Source organism: Petromyzon marinus, chromosome 3 (genome assembly GCF_048934315.1).
Source record: "Petromyzon marinus isolate PM22_M1 ecotype Great Lakes invasive population chromosome 3, UKy_Petmar_22M1.pri1.0, whole genome shotgun sequence".
Lineage (NCBI taxonomy): Eukaryota > Metazoa > Chordata > Hyperoartia > Petromyzontiformes > Petromyzontidae > Petromyzon > Petromyzon marinus.
This window is the reverse complement of record NC_133669.1, coordinates 2,553,312-2,571,741: the sequence shown is the minus strand read 5'-3', so window position 1 is coordinate 2,571,741 and position 18,430 is coordinate 2,553,312. Positions and strand designations below refer to the sequence as shown.

General features: G+C 39.3%; 1 protein-coding gene across 2 annotated transcripts; it reads left to right on the top strand.

The window, feature by feature from the left end:
• Positions 1–484: 484 nt before the first annotated feature.
• TOP3A (DNA topoisomerase III alpha) lies at positions 485–18,255 on the top strand. Of its 2 annotated transcripts, none has more exons than XM_032970164.2 (19): positions 485–805; positions 1,275–1,334; positions 2,694–2,767; positions 3,093–3,168; positions 3,841–3,949; positions 5,490–5,633; positions 6,040–6,210; positions 7,356–7,456; positions 7,543–7,617; positions 8,265–8,347; positions 8,703–8,907; positions 9,287–9,472; positions 10,034–10,163; positions 10,459–10,572; positions 10,840–11,005; positions 11,449–11,592; positions 14,325–14,447; positions 15,220–15,854; positions 16,783–18,255. In XM_032970164.2, exons 1-19 carry the CDS (start codon positions 542–544, stop codon positions 16,938–16,940), a joined length of 3,018 nt encoding a protein of 1,005 aa, XP_032826055.2. In that variant the 5' UTR covers positions 485–541; the 3' UTR covers positions 16,941–18,255. The 2 variants fall into 2 exon arrangements, with proteins under 2 accessions (XP_032826055.2, XP_032826044.2); XM_032970153.2 differs by having other exon boundaries at positions 486–805; positions 2,691–2,767.
• Positions 18,256–18,430: the final 175 nt, after the last annotated feature.

Sequence of the window (18,430 nt, the reverse complement as noted above, 5' to 3'; positions counted from 1 at the left end):
ACGCAACAGCTAAAATGAATAAACTGCGTTCTGTGAAAGTGCTCTTACATTTAGATTTAAAGCTTTCGTGACTGCAGGGATTCATCTTCTTGGTTCTTTCGGTAAAGTCACGTAGAAGGGAAATAATAAAATAATAAATATAAAACGTAATACAATATTTTATTGTTTTATTTTTATTATTTTATTAAAAATAATAAAATATTTTATGTTTTATTTTTATTATGTCCCTTCTACGTGACTTTACCGAAAGAACCAAGGAGAATGCTCTTACACTTCAGCAATTGCGGATTATAATTATTATTATTTGAAGTAAGCCGGACACTTTCATCGCCGCGAAGCATCTCGCGCCAATTCGCTGGCTTCAAAAGGGGGGTTACATCGAATCGATTCCTTCGACACTCCGCACAGAAATCGAACCGTCGATTCCTTTTTTCCCCCCACGATTCATTCATTTGCTCAAACGTGGTAATCGAGCCGTGGAATCGCGTGCGTGGCCGGATCTTGTCGGGGTCGATTCCTAGATCGCGCTTTGAGTGTGTGGATGCTGGGCCTCGTTAGAGCGCGGGTCGCGCCGCCGTCGCCGCTGCTGCTGCTGGGCCGCGAAGTAGGACGCGAAGTAGGACGAGGAGGAGGCCACGGCCGCTGCTGGGCGCGCTGCCTCATGGCCTCACGGGCGGGCAGGGCGCCGGGGCACGTGCCGGCGGGCGGGCTGGAGCGCGGCGTCAAGCGGGCGCTGTGCGTGGCCGAGAAGAACGACGCGGCGAAAGGCATCGCCAACATCATGTCTCGCGGCGGGTTCACGCGGGTGGGTGAACTTTCTTGTCTCTGCGGCGTCGCGCTAAACAAACTCGAGAGGCGAGATCGACCAAGCGCACCACAACAGCAGCAGCAGGAGCAGCAGGAACGCACACCCGGCCGAAGCTGCTTCTACGCTTTGCGTGCTGGGCTCACACCGCGGCCTGCAAAGTAACTTGAAATGTCCCTGTGTTCGTGGGTGGCTGCGTGCCAAGAAAGTTCTTTAGCCCGTGGTAGGGAAAACCTTGCACACCCTTGGTCTGACATAGCCTACTGACTGGACTGTACCGGCAATCTTGGTGTTGGTAAGAGTCGCCTACAACTTCAGGGTTAAAAGCGAAAATACTGCCCCCTTCCGTGGGGGATGTGAAATTGTTTTTCAATTAGTTTTTTCCCCCTCGCCAATGGGATGGGTACCTGTTTGGTGAAATAAAATTGACTCAATATTTACACAGATTCTACGACTCTCTTCATTTCAGAGGGAAGGCCTGTCGAAGTTCAACAAGATATATGAGTACAACTACTCCTTTAGTGGACAGGTAAGTGTTTATATATTAATAAAAGTGCCACTACCCAGAGACATTGCAAATGTCAAATTATGGTGCGATTTTTCAATGATAAGTAATAATATACTATATAACAAGGCGGGCCAAACCGTGGGGCAGTCCAAGTGATGCTCCTTAATGGCTCTATAATACTTCACTTTTCAATACAACTTTATTTGAAGTGTAAAATATACATACCTGTCAACCCCTTATCAGTACCTACCTTATTACAGATCAATTCAGACATTGGTCACCCCGTGCCCCCTTATCAATCTCAACGTTCATCCTACAAAGTTCCATCACAAGGAAGAGAAACACAAACAAATAGACGCATTTATTTTGCCCGTATTGAAACGGCTGTACGCCGTATGGACCTGAAAACTCAATTTCCTTGGACAAGAATATGGCTAAACCGTATGGGTTTGACAGGTATGAAATATATTAATTAAAAACTCCTCGGCCATGAGCGAACCTGCCTCTCGGTGGTTAGCCGTTTATGTAGGTTAGTGGTTAAATTAATCAGACTCGAATTATCGTATGGTATGGCCTTGTAGATAATGAAATTTCACGGACAAGAGTAACTCTCCTTGTATCGCGTGTGATGATATTTGCCGGCAGTGTTGTGACTCATGAAATCGTGTCATGCATGACGAGTGCTTATTAAATGCAACGCCTGAATGTTAATCAACAAAATGTTGAAAAACACAAGCGACTTGACCCGTAATTGTGCAATAATCTCTCCCGGACGCAGGAAGTCGCTAGTCTTATTTCTCCTGACGGGTCTCTGTGGGAGATACTGCTGATCAAAGTACCGTATACCAGTGGTTTCTTGCATGTTATTTGGCAATGGCATTCGTGATATGTCTTATGACATGTAATTATTTGCACCAAGAAGCACACAAAGAGCAACTGGTCGGCAAAGTTGTGGATTACTGGTGGGGTGGAGGAGGGCTACAGAAACAGAACTGGACAGTGCTGTTGTTTCACCTTGTCACTCGAATGAAATCATTGTAACTGTATTCTTGGTTATTTCGGTAAAGTCACGTAGAAGGGAAACAATTAAATAATACAAATATAAAACAAAATTCTCACGACGATGATGATGCTTGTGTTGCAGTCGAAACGTCGTGAGAATTGTATTGTTTTATATTTATAATTTTATTTTTTCCCCTCTACGTGACTTTACCGAAAGCTTTAAATCATTGTAATTATCTTTATAATAACTAAAATAAAACTATACATCATGTATTTTTTTTTACATAATATGAGTTTACAATCTCAAACTATGCACAGTTTTAAATACAAATGTTAAATTTTTTTGTGAGTGATTTCTGTCATTGTGCTTCACAGCAGAATGTCAATGTTGTAATGACCTCGGTGTCTGGACATTTATTGGGGTTGGAATTCATTGCGGGTTTCAAAAACTGGTGAGTCCAATGTTCTACATTTTTATCATCTATAATCAACCAAACAATCAAGTCTTACGGCTTGTTTTTACATTTTTTTACCATTCGTCGTTGCATATATTTTTGGTTCAAATTTGCAAACCATTTCGATTGTTTCATTCGTAATATTTGAAAGCAAAAAAACAATCACCAGTTATATTTTTACTTTTCGTCACATTACGTTTCATATTAGTTTGGGTTCTTGTAAATCTGCACTTGATTGAAAAAACAAACGAATCCACCATGTAATGTAGTTCAATTGCAATGAGCGTTTAACTTGGACCTAACATACTGTGTCACTTAACAGGCGAGGCTGCCACCCGGTGGATCTCTTTGATGCCGAAATCGAAAAAATTTGTCTAAACGACTTGGTTGCCATCAAGGTTTGTCTTGAATTTTCTTTTTTCCTGTGGTGTACATTTAAAACCAAGCCCGTGGTACATACAAAGTGTGAACGCACTTGCTCGCCACGTGTTGTCTCTGCGCTGAGAGAGGAAGTGTCCCATCCTCTGCGCGTTTTTTATTTGGGCTTGTAGGCTGGGAGACTGATGGTTGCACCACATCACTAAACACGTGTAAGACCAGTACTGTATTGTATAAGATCATTATTATTATAATCCAAAGACATATTTTCCCTTATCTGCAATTTGTATTACTGATTGGGATTCCTAAATGCTTTTTGACAATTTGGTCAATTGTGGCACCTGTTAAAATCTTTGCATACAGTTATTTCTGATTTGCTGAAATAATTCTATTTTTTCCTGCAATATCATTTGTTAAGCACATTTTAGTATTTTGTTACTTTGCACTGTTGCATTTTAATGTACTGTATATTGAAGCACACTTTGTCTACTACATACATTTATTTGTTACATTCACAGAATTGTTTTAAATATTTGTTGTCTTGTAATTTACCATAGGTCTTCATTAAATTAGACTTTTTCCTACGTCCTGTATTCTGGTTGTAAATACATTTTACTGAATTGTTACTACCTGTAAGCAAAAGCAATGTTGCTGGTGTGTGTGTATATATTTATGCCTTGATCTTCCATTAGAGAACATTGGAAAGAGAAGTGAGGCAATGCCAAGCTTTGATTATTTGGACGGATTGTGACAGAGAGGGAGAGAACATTGGTTTTGAAATAATCGATGTCTGCAAAGCAGGTATGTATATCGCAGCACAAATCTGAAGACAAATGACTGGATTAGAAAATGCTTTGATGTTGTAATTGATGTAAGAACACTCAGCTTACCCTCATCAAACCGACTATAATCACCCAGGAATGTCTGTCCTGAACGCTCGTGACGTCACTCCACATCGACCAGCCCCCCTCATTAATAATCATGAGCGGGTGACGTCACTCAATATGGAGTACCCCCCCCCCCTAATAATCATGCCCAAGTGACATCACTCCACGTCGAACGGCCCCCCTCATTAATAATCATTAGCAGGTTATGTCCTCCACATGGACCCTCCCCCAATTAATAATCATGAGCAGGTGACATCACTCCACATGGAGCACCCACCCCCCTCATTAATAATCATGAGCAGGTGACTTTACTCCACATCGAACAGCCCCCCTCATTAATGATCATAAGCTGACGTCTTCCAAATGGACACTCCCCCCACCCCATTCATAATAATTAGCAGCTGATGTCACCCCACATGGGGGGCCAAGGTGCCTCCTCCCCCATCCTCGGCGTCAACTTACAACCCTCACTACAAAGGCAGAACCCTCGCATCACGCGATCTCCGTAACGCTGTTGTTGAGACATCAAAGTAAAAAGGACGTCTTGATGAACAAGGGATTATATCCTTAAAATGAAATAGGTCTGTGGCACCGCGCCCTTACAAATTGCACACGCATTGATGCAATGAATATCACGTCGCGGTCTGCTTTTCGCTTGCAAGTTTCAGATTTACTGCAATACACCCGTCCTTGGGCAAAAGGCGAGTTGATATTAAAGGTCCTAGTTTGTCTATTTTCACAGTCATTGCATTCGAGTAGTGGCTAATCTGAGTCACTTTGCATGAACAACTTAAACTTAACTCCCCACTCAAATGCATTATCAGTTGAAGGCTTATGGTAGACTTTTTAACTGCTTATTTGAAACCTGTGTTCACATAGTGGCACACCTCAGAAACAATGGTACAAGAGAAGAAGATCAACACATCAACCGGTGGCAGTTAAAACTTTGACTGCCTCTTGAACAGCTGAGAGTCGTGATTACCAGTGGGAAAATCTTGTTACGTCCTGCTGGGCCAATGAACAGATACCACTGCGACCACTCTTCGTACTCCTCTTCCTCATTCTGCTCGTTCTTTGCCTAGCGTGAGACAAGTAACAGGGTTGCGTTTAGGTTTAGTCTTTGCATTCAAGTACTAATTGACGAATTGAACACATTATTTGGACATTATCAAAATACGTTATCTGTTGTATAGCCGAATTACCCTTTGCATCATTTGTAAGACAGTTCGATTGTTTTGTGTGCCAAAATTCACATTCAGTAGAATGACACATGGCGCATAGTAGTTGGCACCCGTTGTCACTAACGATGACACACCTCACCTTCATGGATGTGCGTCTTGAGAAAAAGCCAATGTGGAAGGTCAAACACAAATTTTGGTGAATGGTAAAGCACAAGACCAATTATAAAATGTTCGTCATCATTAACCTTGGAAAATCTGTTGTCTTCTTTTCAGTGAAGCCAAACTTGCAAGTTTTCCGAGCAAGATTTTCTGAGATTACTCAACAGTCTATTCACAACGCATGTAGAAACCTGACACTGCCCGACGAGAACACGAGCAAAGCTGTGGACGTTCGTCAGGAGCTGGATCTGCGTATAGGTAAGTAACGTTGACATTATTATCACATGGTCATTTGAAACTACTATATTGTATGTATGTTGAACTTCTTTCGCATCGTACGTAGCCAACCATGATAATTGTTGCTGTAGGGGTATTTAAGAAGTTATCGAAACATTAATAATAATATGCAGGATAATATTGAAGTGTCATGATGGGCTAAATTTGGTCTTCATGGAAATAACAGGGTTCAGAAAACTGCTATATTGTGGTGCCCCAACTCTGAAGTAGCTTAGTATTTTGAGATATATAAGAATATTGCATTTGTTCTTAGCATTGATACATTTTTAAGACGCTGACACTTGACATTTACATTTTGTATTGTTTTAATGATGAAACATTTAAATTTGTGTTTTTGGTAAGCATTTGTATTGTTTTTATCTCTTAGGTGCAGCGTTCACTAGATTTCAGACGCTACGGTTACAAAAGATTTTTCCAGCATCTCTTGCTCACCAACTGGTCAGCTATGGAAGTTGCCAGTTTCCAACACTTGGTTTTGTCGTAGAAAGATTCAAAGCAATTCAAGCATTCATTCCAGAAGCCTTCCATCAGATTAAGGGTAAGAAATGATTTGTTTTTTGCAGGGTTGAACACGGGAATGGTTTACAGAGTTCCTTTCTTTCACCTTCATTCATCACTGAAAACAGTGTTAGACCTTCAAGGGAATAGTCTTATAGTGGTAAAGCAGTGTGCTCTACTTCTCTTTATCTCTGGTCAAATGCTGGATTTACAGATTGGTGATAATTGGCATCTGAACATAGCCTGGGCCACCCCAACTTGGGTACCTAAAAATGTGATTTGGAGATCTGTCTGAATCTCTTCACTGAGGTGGAGGTAGCCACACCTGGTACTGGCTGCAACCACTCCTATTTTGTGAAGACTTACTGTATTATAAGGCACTACTTCCCCTTTATTTAAAAGCACAAGTTCGGATGTATCTTTTAATCCAACAGGTTGTGTGTGTATCAGATTTGAATACTTTTTTGATATTGAGGTGGAACATTTTACCGAGTGGCTTGTAACCTGGAGAATATGGTATTAATACTCTTTGGTTCTTTCGGTAAAGTCACGTGACTTTCCCGAAATAACCAAAGAGTATGGATTCCTGCGGTCACGAAAGCTTCAAATCAAGAACATGGTATTAACTTGAGATCATTGATGGTATAACCACGTTTTTCTCCAACATGGTGTGATATGCTATTTTATCCTCAAGGAGTTTCCTAAATATGTTTTGATTGTAAAGTTATGGCTAGGTTTTGATTATAAAGTTATGGCTACCTTACAAAGGTCTTAATCACACTATAAGTATTCATATTTTTGTGTTTTCAATAGTGAGAATGCAGTGCAGAGAATTCCCTATATTTATATCATATCCTCTTTCTGAATATAATTTATACCAGACCTGGGGTTAATCATAATTATATCTACAACAGTATTGTTAGCTGCAATGAAAATTACACTGATTGCAATCCATTACGAATGACACGATTACAATTGCTATTGACCCCGACTTTTAATTTATACACAACTTAATTAAGACTTCGAGAACTTGTGACTCTTTAAATATAAAAAAGCATACAATACTTGGCCAGGATAGTTGTCACTTTTGTAGAACATAAGTGTATATCCAGAGCAAACCAATAATCTTTTATAAATGTAATTGTAAATTCTGCCTTGTTAATATGTTGTGAATTTCCCATTTAGTTACACACCAGAATGAGGATGGACTGGTGGAGTTTCATTGGAAGAGAAACCGACTGTTTAACCACACTGCTTGTCTCATTCTCTACCAGTTGTGTATTGAGGTGAGAGTTTATACCTTTTAATTAAAAACAACAAAAATATTTAAATCCATTTGCCGCTGTCTAACACATTGTAACTTACATTTTAGAATCCCACTGCTGAAGTTTTAGAAGTGACGTGCAAGCCAAAGAGCAAGTGGAGGCCACAGCCTTTGGACACAGTGGTACGTATTGCAACCTGAGCACATGCAGTATATGAATGAAATACAATTAAAACAATGTTCGTTACATGAATATAGGTGATACAGGAGAACCGCTTTCAGCCAACACAGACTTTTCCTTTGGTGTACAGCTGTATTATGAATGATAGCATCCCCACCAGAGGATGAGAATCCCCATGAACTTAAAAAAGAACACGTGTTTTAATTGGTCTTGTTGAAGTGTGAAATGTAATATATTTTGTGATGTTATCTGATCCTCAATTACAACACACTTTTGGAAAACATTACCACCCAGCCTTTGGCTGAAGAATTGCTATAGATATGAGACATCTTCATTACCTCGGTTTAATTGAGGTGATGAGAAAAGATGATTGAGACTGCAGAAAAAAATCACTAGATGAGAATTAGCATAATATTCATAACATCAACAGTCCTAGGTTGAAATGAGAGAAATGGTTAGGGAGGAAATACATTTTTAAGTCATAGTAGAATCCAAAAAGTTATCATAAAATCTGATCGTGAAGAGAAAATTCCTGAGAGTAGTATATCCATTAATATAACAAAATAGCGCAATTATTAATACTATATATTTGTAATAAAATACAATTGTGAGAAATGAACGTGTCTTTGTATATTGTCATTTTATTCAGGAAATGGAGAAACTGGCATCTCGAAAGCTGAAAATCAATGCGAAAGAAACTATGAAGATTGCTGAAAAGCTTTACACCAAAGGGTAAATTATTTTTGTATTTTGACGATGGTTATCCAATTAGTGTTCATAGACTATAGTTAATTTAATACATATAGATAATTGTGAATGAGTGACTGATGTAAATTTGAATTATGTTCTGGAACAGCAAGTCTTCTGGGGGGACGGGGGGACAGGTGGCACAGTGGTATGTGTACCGTGCTGATGAATCTCGAGACCTAAGTTTGACTCTGGCCATGGTTAACATCTTGTGGAGGTCCTTTTGCCAGCAGTGGAATGAGAAGTAACTGCAACTAGAGAAAGCATGTTTTGTTTTAAATGGATGTAATTTCAATTATAGTCTGCATATTGTCACTCACTGTATATTTTTTTACTGCAGGTTCATTAGCTACCCGCGAACAGAAACCAACGTTTTCCCAAAAGGCATGAACCTTGCCGAGTTAGTTGAGATGCAAACACAAGATCGAAACTGGGGTGCATTTGCCCAAAGGCTCCTTGAAGCTGGGCCAAATCCAAGAAATGGCACAAAGTCTGATCAAGCCCATCCTCCAATCCACCCAACTAAATACACTGCAGACCTGAATGTAAGTACGTGATGTGCCCGTCAGTGCATATGATTGTCAAAGGACATCAGGGTCCAATCTTTGCCAATGTTGAAAAAAATCCTGCAAATTTCTGAATCGTGATTAATAAACAGCAATAATCGCCCTCTACTGACAGACTTAGTCTCCCAGGTCACTCTTGCAAATGTGACTCATCCTGGTATCTTGAGTTCTCTCTTGGTTAAACAAAATCAACTTGAAACTACTTGAAACATAAAGTGCTGTCTCTGAATCAAATAGCCCTGCCATCCATGCCTCAGCATGGCAGTGGCACCATCAGTTTCATCCAAAGAGTGGCATAACGATGTCTAAGTACATTACTAGTTCGACTACTAATGTGTCTGTTTTTTTATTCAATTAGGGGAATGATCAGCGCTTGTATGAATTCATTGTTCGTCATTTCCTGGCCTGTTGCTCCCAAGATGCACAAGGACAGGAAACCACAGTGGAAATTGAAATTGCTGGAGAGAGGTTTTTTGCAAATGGACTCATGATCACAGCTCGGAATTATCTGGATGTTTATCCTTATGACAAATGGAACGCTAAGGTAATAATATAGAACTAGCTGTTTTAACTAACAGCGTTACCCATAATGCATTGTCGGCAACATTTTTTAATTTTGGTTTTAATATAAATTAGTATACGGTAATACATTTTTTTATTATTATTATTATTAAAGCGTTTGTTCCTCTAATAATAGGTAACTATTCGTATGCCTATTTCACATTTTTTTCTCAGGAAAACCAATGTAAAGTTGATTTTAAGAGGCCCTACTGTGTATCGTGCAGTCTCTTATTTACGAATGTGTGAGGGATTTTTTGTTATTTGTGCTTGTACACCATTACCATTGCAGCATCTCTAAATTAATTGTTTTACTTCTTTAACAAAATTTGTTGCCAAAACATTAGCACATTTGGTATGTTATTAGACAAGCATATAAGAGATTTGACATAATTTCACATTAGGTTGACTGGAGCAATGAACAAGTTTGGCTAAACACTGATCCCAACCCTTCATGCCACAATAAGAATCTCAAAGTAATATTTTATCACTGAATTTTTTTTTACGTGTTATTCACAAATGTATTTTTTTTGTTTTACATCTTTAGGTCATCCCTGTTTACACTACAGGAGTGAAATTCCAACCCAGCAATATTGAAATGACGGACGGGGAAACCAGTCCCCCGCAGCTTTTGTCTGAAGCTGATTTAATTTCCCTCATGGAAAAACATGGAATTGGTTAGTTGCATGTACATTGCCAGTTCTAAGTACACTTACCTGATTAAACTAAGACTAATATACTTGCCTCCACAGCTCTGGATTAAAGGTGTGCGTGACCAGCAAACAAAGTATATTGTGGGTTAAAATATCCATGTTGTCAAAGACTTTTCTCTAAAAAGATGTTTTTAAGCTAACCTTGATAAAGCATATGAACGTTGGTTAAATTAAGTAAAAAAACAGACATGACTTATACCTAATCAGTGTTAATTAAAGTCCCATATGCTGATTTAGTTTTGTATGGTTATTGTTACAGGTACAGATGCCACGCATGCAGATCACATTGAAACCATCAAGTCCAGAATGTACGTTGGGCTGACGCCTGCACAAAGATTCCTACCAGGAGAGCTTGGAATGGGGTTGGTGGAAGGTCCGGATTTCAAATTCTACATGATTCATGTTGTGCTGTATTGACTTTGTACGTGCTACAGTCACATATCAGTGGGCATCTCATATCCACTATGTAGAAACACGTGTGGTTTTTGACGTGAATCGCTCTTTATATAGAAAAGCACCACCTAGTGTTGGGGTAAGAGGCCCAATTAAAGAATTGTATAATTTTTCAAGGCTATTCAATGAGATGTGATGGTCAATTTACAATCTGTAATATGGTAACATTTCTACTTTTCATTCCTAGGCTATGATGCAATGGGGTATGAAATGTCCAAGCCTGACCTTCGTGCCGAGTTGGAAGCTGACCTTAAGCTAATATGTGAAGGAAAAAAGAACAACACCACAGTTTTGCAACAGCAAATCCAAAAGTATAAGCAGGTGTTTTTGGAAGCTGTTTCTAAAGCTGAAAAGTAAGTCTCACACTTGCAACACAAAACTGCCAGCTCCTTGCCAAGCCAAGTTGGCTCCAGTAAATCATGTGGTTTTATTCAATAGACAACATTTTTTGTATTGTATGTAGCAATGGACAAATCTAATAGTTGTGTTCATACCCAGTAATGTTTTAGCACCCCCAGTAATGTTTTAGCACCCCCTTGCTCCGTTTACCAACCCAGCTGATCCAGAGCTGCTGGGAACTGAGGCCCGTGGCTTAGGTTCATCAGTCATTGCCGAGAAGTTGGCCATACTTCACCCCGCTCGTCAGCGCAAGTTGAAGGGAACACATTTTGTCTTGCCTCTCGCCAGATATCTAGTCTAATTACTCGGGCTATAAGCCACTCAATCCTCTATGCCTCCGGGAAGGCAGTGCTGTGTTGAAGAGGTACCACATGTTAACGTTATCGTTGAATTGTAGGTTGGATGAAGCCCTATCATGTTACCTTGGAGAGCCTCAACAGTCTATTGCGAATGAAGAAACTATCCCCAGGAGATTGGAACCTGTGAGAAAGTGCCCACAGTGTAAAAGCAACATGGTGCTGAAGCAAACCAAGGATGGCAAGTGAGCACTTGAGTCCTGCATTTATTTTCCTTGCCGCTGCTGCTGCTATATACCAATATTTGATACTGCTATTTAAATGTCCTTTTGGCATACTATATTTAATATATATCATATATATCCAGGTATGAACTTTGTTTTGTAGCAAAAAAATATGGACCCTACTTTTACTGCATTTAGAATTTGTATTGACATTCCTAGTAATTTAGTTTTCTTGGAATATTTTACAATTACAACTTTTGAATCTCACTGCTCACCGGAGTCGGTTGACCATTTCTCTACACAATCACTTTCTTCAAGTCTCATCTAGTTTACATTTTTTTCCTTTATCTGCCAGTACATATCGTCGGCATGCAACTATGCATTTATTAAAATGTATTCTTATGGTCACGATTCGTGCATCACATTGCATGTTTAACAATAATTTCACGTGGTCCCTTCGTGCCCTTAAGAGGTTTCACATTCACCACAATGTTAAAACAAACCTATTCTTGAGATTTGGGTGTGTGCAGGGTTATTTGGTCACAGATGTATATGAAGTATAGCTTTGTGTTTTGAATGTGAATTATGTATATGTTACATCCGTGTTACTGTGTGTTGTATTATGTATTTGTGTGTGTATTATTTATGCACTTATAGATACATACAGTGAGGGAAAAAAGTATTTGATCCCCTGCTGATTTTGTACATTTGCCCACTGACAAAGAAATTATCAGTCTATAATTTTAATGGTAGGTTTATTTGAACAGTGAGAGACAGAATAACAACAAGAAATCCGGAAAAACGCATGTCAAAAATGTTATAAATTGATTTGCATTTTAATGAGGAAAATAAGTATTTGACCCCCTCTCAATCAGAAAGATTTCTGGCTTCCAGGTGTCTTTTCTACAGGTAACGAGCTGAGATTAGGAGCACACTCTTAAAGGGAGTGCTCCTAGTCTCAGCTTGTTACCTGTCTAAAAGACACCTGTCCACAGAAGCAATCAATAAATCAGATTCAAAACTCTCCACCATGGCCAAGACCAAAGAGCTCTCCAAGGATGTCAGGGACAAGATTGTAGACCTACACAAGGCTGGAATGGGCTACAAGACCATTGCCAAGCAGCTTGGTGAGAAGGTAACAACAGTTGGTGCGATTATTCACAAATGGAAGAAACACAAAAGAACTGTCAATCTCCCTCGGCCTGGGGATCCATGCAAGATCTCACCTCGTGGAGTTGCAATCATCATGAGAACGGTGAGGAATCAGCCCAGAACTACACGGAGGATCTTGTCAATGATCTCAAGGCAGCTGGGACCATAGTCACCAAGAAAACAATTGGTAACACACTACACCGTGAAGGACTGAAATCCTGCAGTGCCCGCAAGGTCCCCCTGCTCAAGAAAGTACATATACATGCCCGTCTGAAGTTTGCCAATGGACATCTGAATGATTCAGAGGACAACTGGGTGAACGTGTTGTGGTCAGATAAGACCAAAATGGAGCTCTTTGGCATCAACTCAACTCGCCGTGTTTAGAGGAGGAGGAATGCTGCCTATGACCCCAATAACACCATCCCCACCGTCAAACATGGAGGTGTAAACATTATGCTTTGGGGCTGTTTTTCTGCTAAGGGGACAGGACAACTTCACCGCATCAAAGGGACGACGGACGGGGCCATGTACCGTCAAATCTTGGGTGAGAACCTCCCTCCCTCAGCCAGGGCATTGAAAATGGGTCGTGGATGGGTATTCCAGCATGACAATGACCCAAAACACACGGCCAAGGCAACAAAGGCGTGGCTCAAGAAGAAGCACATTAAGGTCCTGGAGTGGCCTAGCCAGTCTCCAGACCATAATCCCATAGAACATCTGTGGAGGGAGCTGAAGGTTCGAGTTGCCAAATGTCAGCCTCGAAACCTTAAAGAATTGGAGAAGATCTGCAAAGAGGAGTGGGACAAATTCCCTCCTGAGATTTGTGCAAATCTAGTGGCCAACTACAAGAAACGTCTGACCTCTGTGATTGCCAACAAGGCTTTTGCCACCAAGTACTTAGTCATGTTTTGCAGAGGGGTCAAACACTTATTTCCCTCATTAAAATGCAAATCAATTTATAACATTTTTGACATGCGTTTTTCTGGATTTTCTTGTTTTTCTGTCTCTCACTGTTCAAATAAACCTACCATTAAAATTGTAGACTGATCATTTCTTTGTCAGTGGGCAAACATACAAAATCAGCAGAGGATCAAATACTTTTTTCCCTCACTGTATATTGTTTATGTTTGGAGAATTGGCCCAGTGGTTAGTGCATTGGACTAAAAACCTGTCGATCTGAGTTCGAAGCCGAATATCAGTGGAGTGCTGGGGGTGGGAGGATGGAAGGGGGAGGGGTAATACAGCCCATATTATATTCTTAGTTTTTTCGGTAAAGTCACGTTGAAGAGAAACAACAAAATAACAAAATATATATAAAACAATAAAAAAATTCTCACGACGTTTCGACCATAACTCAAACGGTCATCACCGACACACCTGATGATGACCGTTTGAGTTATGGTCGAAACGTCGTGAGAATTTTTTTATTGTTTTATATATATTTTGTTATTTTGTTGTTTCTCTTCAACGTGACTTTACCGAAAAAACTAAGAATATGAATTACTGCAGTCACGAAAGCTTTAAATCAAAATTTGCAGCCCATATTGTTTATATTTACAAAATAACCTATTATTTCTAACTTCCCTGCAATGTTTTAACAGGTTCATGTTGACCTGCCTGGGTTTTCCAAACTGTAGAGCAGCAGTCTTTTTTCCTGATTTTGTTTTAGAAGCAACCAGAGATGAGAGCATTTGTCAGTTTTGCCAGCCAAATGCAATACACAGGTAAGCGGGTTACATATCGATCGTAATTTAATTTGTCCACCGTTGGTTCAGCAGGTACTGTATTCTTTGCACTTTGCCTTATATGGTTCAACTATATACTTAACTCTTTTTTTATTATACTCAGAGGTGACCACGTGGCTTGGGGTATAGTGCGTTAAGCAAGGACCACTGCAATTCTGGGTTCAAATCTAGGCAGAAATCCCATGATTAAATCATCCTGGTCACCACTGACTTTCAGAAAAGCTTCATGTTAAATACTTTTTTTCATGATTATTCCGCAAGCACACGTTCCTCCGGCCAAAACCCGGCATGCGCAAAGTAATTATTTCTAAGAAATAAACACTGCGTTTTTGGAGCAAAACTCACTTGAATTAATGTCTTACCTTTCGATCAATAATATAATTGTGTAATTAATCATTTATGCATGGAACATTGATTGCCATAGTTACACATGAAAATTATCACATGATGTTAAGGTTTTAAATATGTAAACGGTGTGATTTCATGAAAGTTAATATTTGAACAATGCATATAGTTTATTTTACGTGAATAATATGTAATATTTTTTTAGCACCTTCTGTTGAATGTCATGGACTAAACAGAATTGAGCACTTGATCTTGTGTTGTCGCATTAGTATTACAATGTCATATTCAGAGATCAGTTGCTTGACTTGTGTGGTCGTCTAGTGCAATGTCAAGGATATTGAAGCGTTAAATGAAATAATAAAAATTGTGTATTCATTCATTCATGAAATGTGTGTTTTAATTTTAGGTTAAAATTTAAGTTCAAGAAAAACTCTGTAATTCCTTGCACACCTTTGGATTATGTTGGATGCGTTGGTGGCTGCGATGATGTCATAAACGACATAGCGGATTTGAAATACCTGCGTCCTGCTACAACTCCCAACCAGTCCCGTCAAAATCAACCCTCTTCAGTTGCGCGACAAAGGGGTACATGCCAGCCTTCAAACGCATACGTACAACGGCCACCACAGCAGGCACCTCCACCTATGGCTATGTTACAAATCCCTCCTGGAAGAAACGAAGAAAGTGCTGTCGTCTGCAACTGTGGAATTGAGGCTACCCTCCTTACCGTCAAAAAGGAAGGCATCAACAAGGGGCGAATGTTCTACAAGTGTTCGTCAAGTGTATGCAACTTTTTCCTTTGGGCAGATCAACAAGACGGTGGATTCAGATCTGCACAGAGCAACCAAAGTTCTTTTCATTCAAGCGCAGTATCTCGTGGAGGCCACGATGAAGTGATGTGCTCTTGTAACAATCCAGCCGTAATGCGCACTATTGTAAAAGACGGACCGAACAAGGGTCGCCAGTTTTACACTTGCTCCAAACCTAGAGATGAGCAATGTGGATTTTTCCTGTGGATGGCTGATGAACCCTCAAATTCAGGTATGTATATTCACGTGTGCTTTTTTCCTAAATTAAAGCTACTAATAAAGTAATAGCCTTGCTATACTATTCGCATGGATAATGAGGATCTTGTGTTCGTATTGTATGCTTGATGATTAAAACGGATCTTAATTTTGTTCTAGTAACCATTTGAAATTAACTAAAGTTGAAATATATTGGATAAATTAGTTAATACTTTGGCATATAGTATTAACACAAATAGTTTTGCATCACAGTGAATTACACAATGACACAAAACAAAATGTGTACATTTGAATCTTTACACTTACTGATATGTAATTAATTTGAAGCTTTCGTGACTGCAGGAATCCATACTCTTTGGTTCTTTCGGTAAAGTCACGTAGGTATAAAATAAAATGTATTTTGTGATTTTTTCTATTTTATACCTACGTGACGTTACCGAAAGAACCAAAGAATATGATATGTAATTATTAATTTTCCGGTGGTGAGCACACTGCAATATGAACCCAGTAATCTTGAGTTCAATATTAGGCCACGGTTGATGTCCATGGTGAGGGATGTCTGAACCGGCGCTGTGCTCCCCCTTTCACCACCCCGCGCTGACCAATGTGGCAAAACATGGTCAACTCCCATGACTGACGGTGTGGGAATACCTTCATCCGCCAGTGGATTGACACAGGGATGTAATTTATTCTATTTTGTTTTCTAATGAAGATAATGCTTTCGTTTTTTTTATTATTAAGCATTTGTAGTTGATTAAATGTGTGAAATTTATAGTTATTGTGCAATAGGTAGTCATGTAAATAATTAATATATTAAGGTTTCATATTTTGACGCATAACCTATGACAATACCATGTTTGTATATAAGCAATTCATTGTATTCATCCTTTGTTGCTTTCTACTGACAGACTTGAGCAGTAGTAATTGTGACTTTGCTTACGCAGCTCATTCCGTTACAAGACCTTCACCGCGGCCTGACAATGCAAGACCCACGTCAAACAATCGAACAGCTGGCGAGCACACCACAGTGAGAGCCAAAAGAACTTGTGGAATCTGCCATCAACCCGGACACATTAGGACAACTTGTCCTATGAACAAATGATTGTTTCAGGAGAGTAAAATTACAAATCCAGTACATCCCTTTTGTCAGTCCATTGCTGGATGAGGGCCTCCCAACTTTGTGTGGGCCTTGGGGGTTATTTGACCACACTGGTCAATGTCGGTTGCTGAAGACGGAAGTAAAATGACCGCCGCTTAGAAGTACAGTACAACAATGGGCTTTTCTGCACTGCCCTCTGCTGGAAATATTGCCCCGCATCTGCCTACAAATTACGTTTTGGTTGTCCACGCTCTATCCAGTTCCACCCCTTCTTTTGAGATCTAGCAATATCAAGCTCAACTCGGCTGATTTGGTCGGACAATAAATAACACAAGCGTTTGTTATATTTACATGTTAAATACTGCCAAAAGTTAATCTGATGTGTGCACCATTCAGGTATTCTTGAAAATGTTTTATAGTGCTTTACTGTACATTCTAATTCAGCAAGAACTTTAAAAAAAACTTGTAAAGGAAAGTATGACACTTGTACAGTTTAGATTCTTGTATATTATATATTCCGAGATAAAGTCAACCAAAAAGTACATGATATATGCTGTGTTGTGCAATTGTTCTACACCATAAGTGTTTTTTGTTATATTAAAAATGGTAATATGAACCAAATGTCGTATGTTGTGAGTAAATGTTAAATATGAATGCAGTATCAATTTCGTTTTAAAGCTTTCGTGGCTGCAGGGATTCATATTCTTGGATCTTTGAGTAAAGTCACGTAGAAGGGAAATAATAAAATAAAACAATAAAATTCCCACGACGTTTCGATTGCAACACAAGCTGCGGTTTTCACACGTGATGATTGATTTTGTTGCAATCGAAACGTGAGAATTGTTATTATTTTATTATTTCCCTTCTACGTGATTTTACCGAAAGAACCAAGAATATGAATGCAGTATCAGTTCATGAGGCAGTGTTTTATAATATAGTGGGATGGGATACGATATCCACTCGCGTAATTTAGAGAACAATGTAATTTAAATTATAGTTTGTTTGCGTGCTTTTTTGATCGTTTAACGTTTTTTTGCCCTGTTTTATATCTGCTTCGTGCACTATTATCTTTGCTATTGTCATGTTGGTGACCCCAGTTCACTTGAAAATGACCCACTATCCTGGTCGCTTCGAGTTCCCACACGGGGTCCCTTACACATTTATAAACACGGATTAGATTATTTTGCTGCTGCTTTAAATTTCTACGTGATGAACCACTTTGTTGAGCTATCATTTGTGGTCAGGTCGCTTATGAAAAATACGCGAATAGCTCATTGGGCTTTACCTGGTGAGATTAAATAAAGTTTCCTTTTATTTGTATTGTATTTTAAGTGATTTTATTTACCTATACTTTGCACTCCTATCGTGTTTTGTATTGTTGTAACGGTTCTGACCCCGTTCCCCTTCTGAACATCTGTGAAAAAGATTTTAATAGCTCATGGGATTCCTTCAGTATAAATACATATTCTGATTCTGACCTGGTAAGATAAAAA

Excerpts from the sequence above, each read along its gene's own strand:
- TOP3A (XM_032970153.2), top strand. The coding sequence starts at position 542 with ATGCTGGGCCTCGTTAGAGCGCGGGTCGCGCCGCCGTCGCCGCTGCTG. Across the intron at positions 3,169-3,840 it reads ACGACTTGGTTGCCATCAAG|AGAACATTGGAAAGAGAAGT; the intron begins GTTTGTCTTGAA and ends ATCTTCCATTAG. Across the intron at positions 7,618-8,264 it reads CACAGCCTTTGGACACAGTG|GAAATGGAGAAACTGGCATC; the intron begins GTACGTATTGCA and ends CATTTTATTCAG.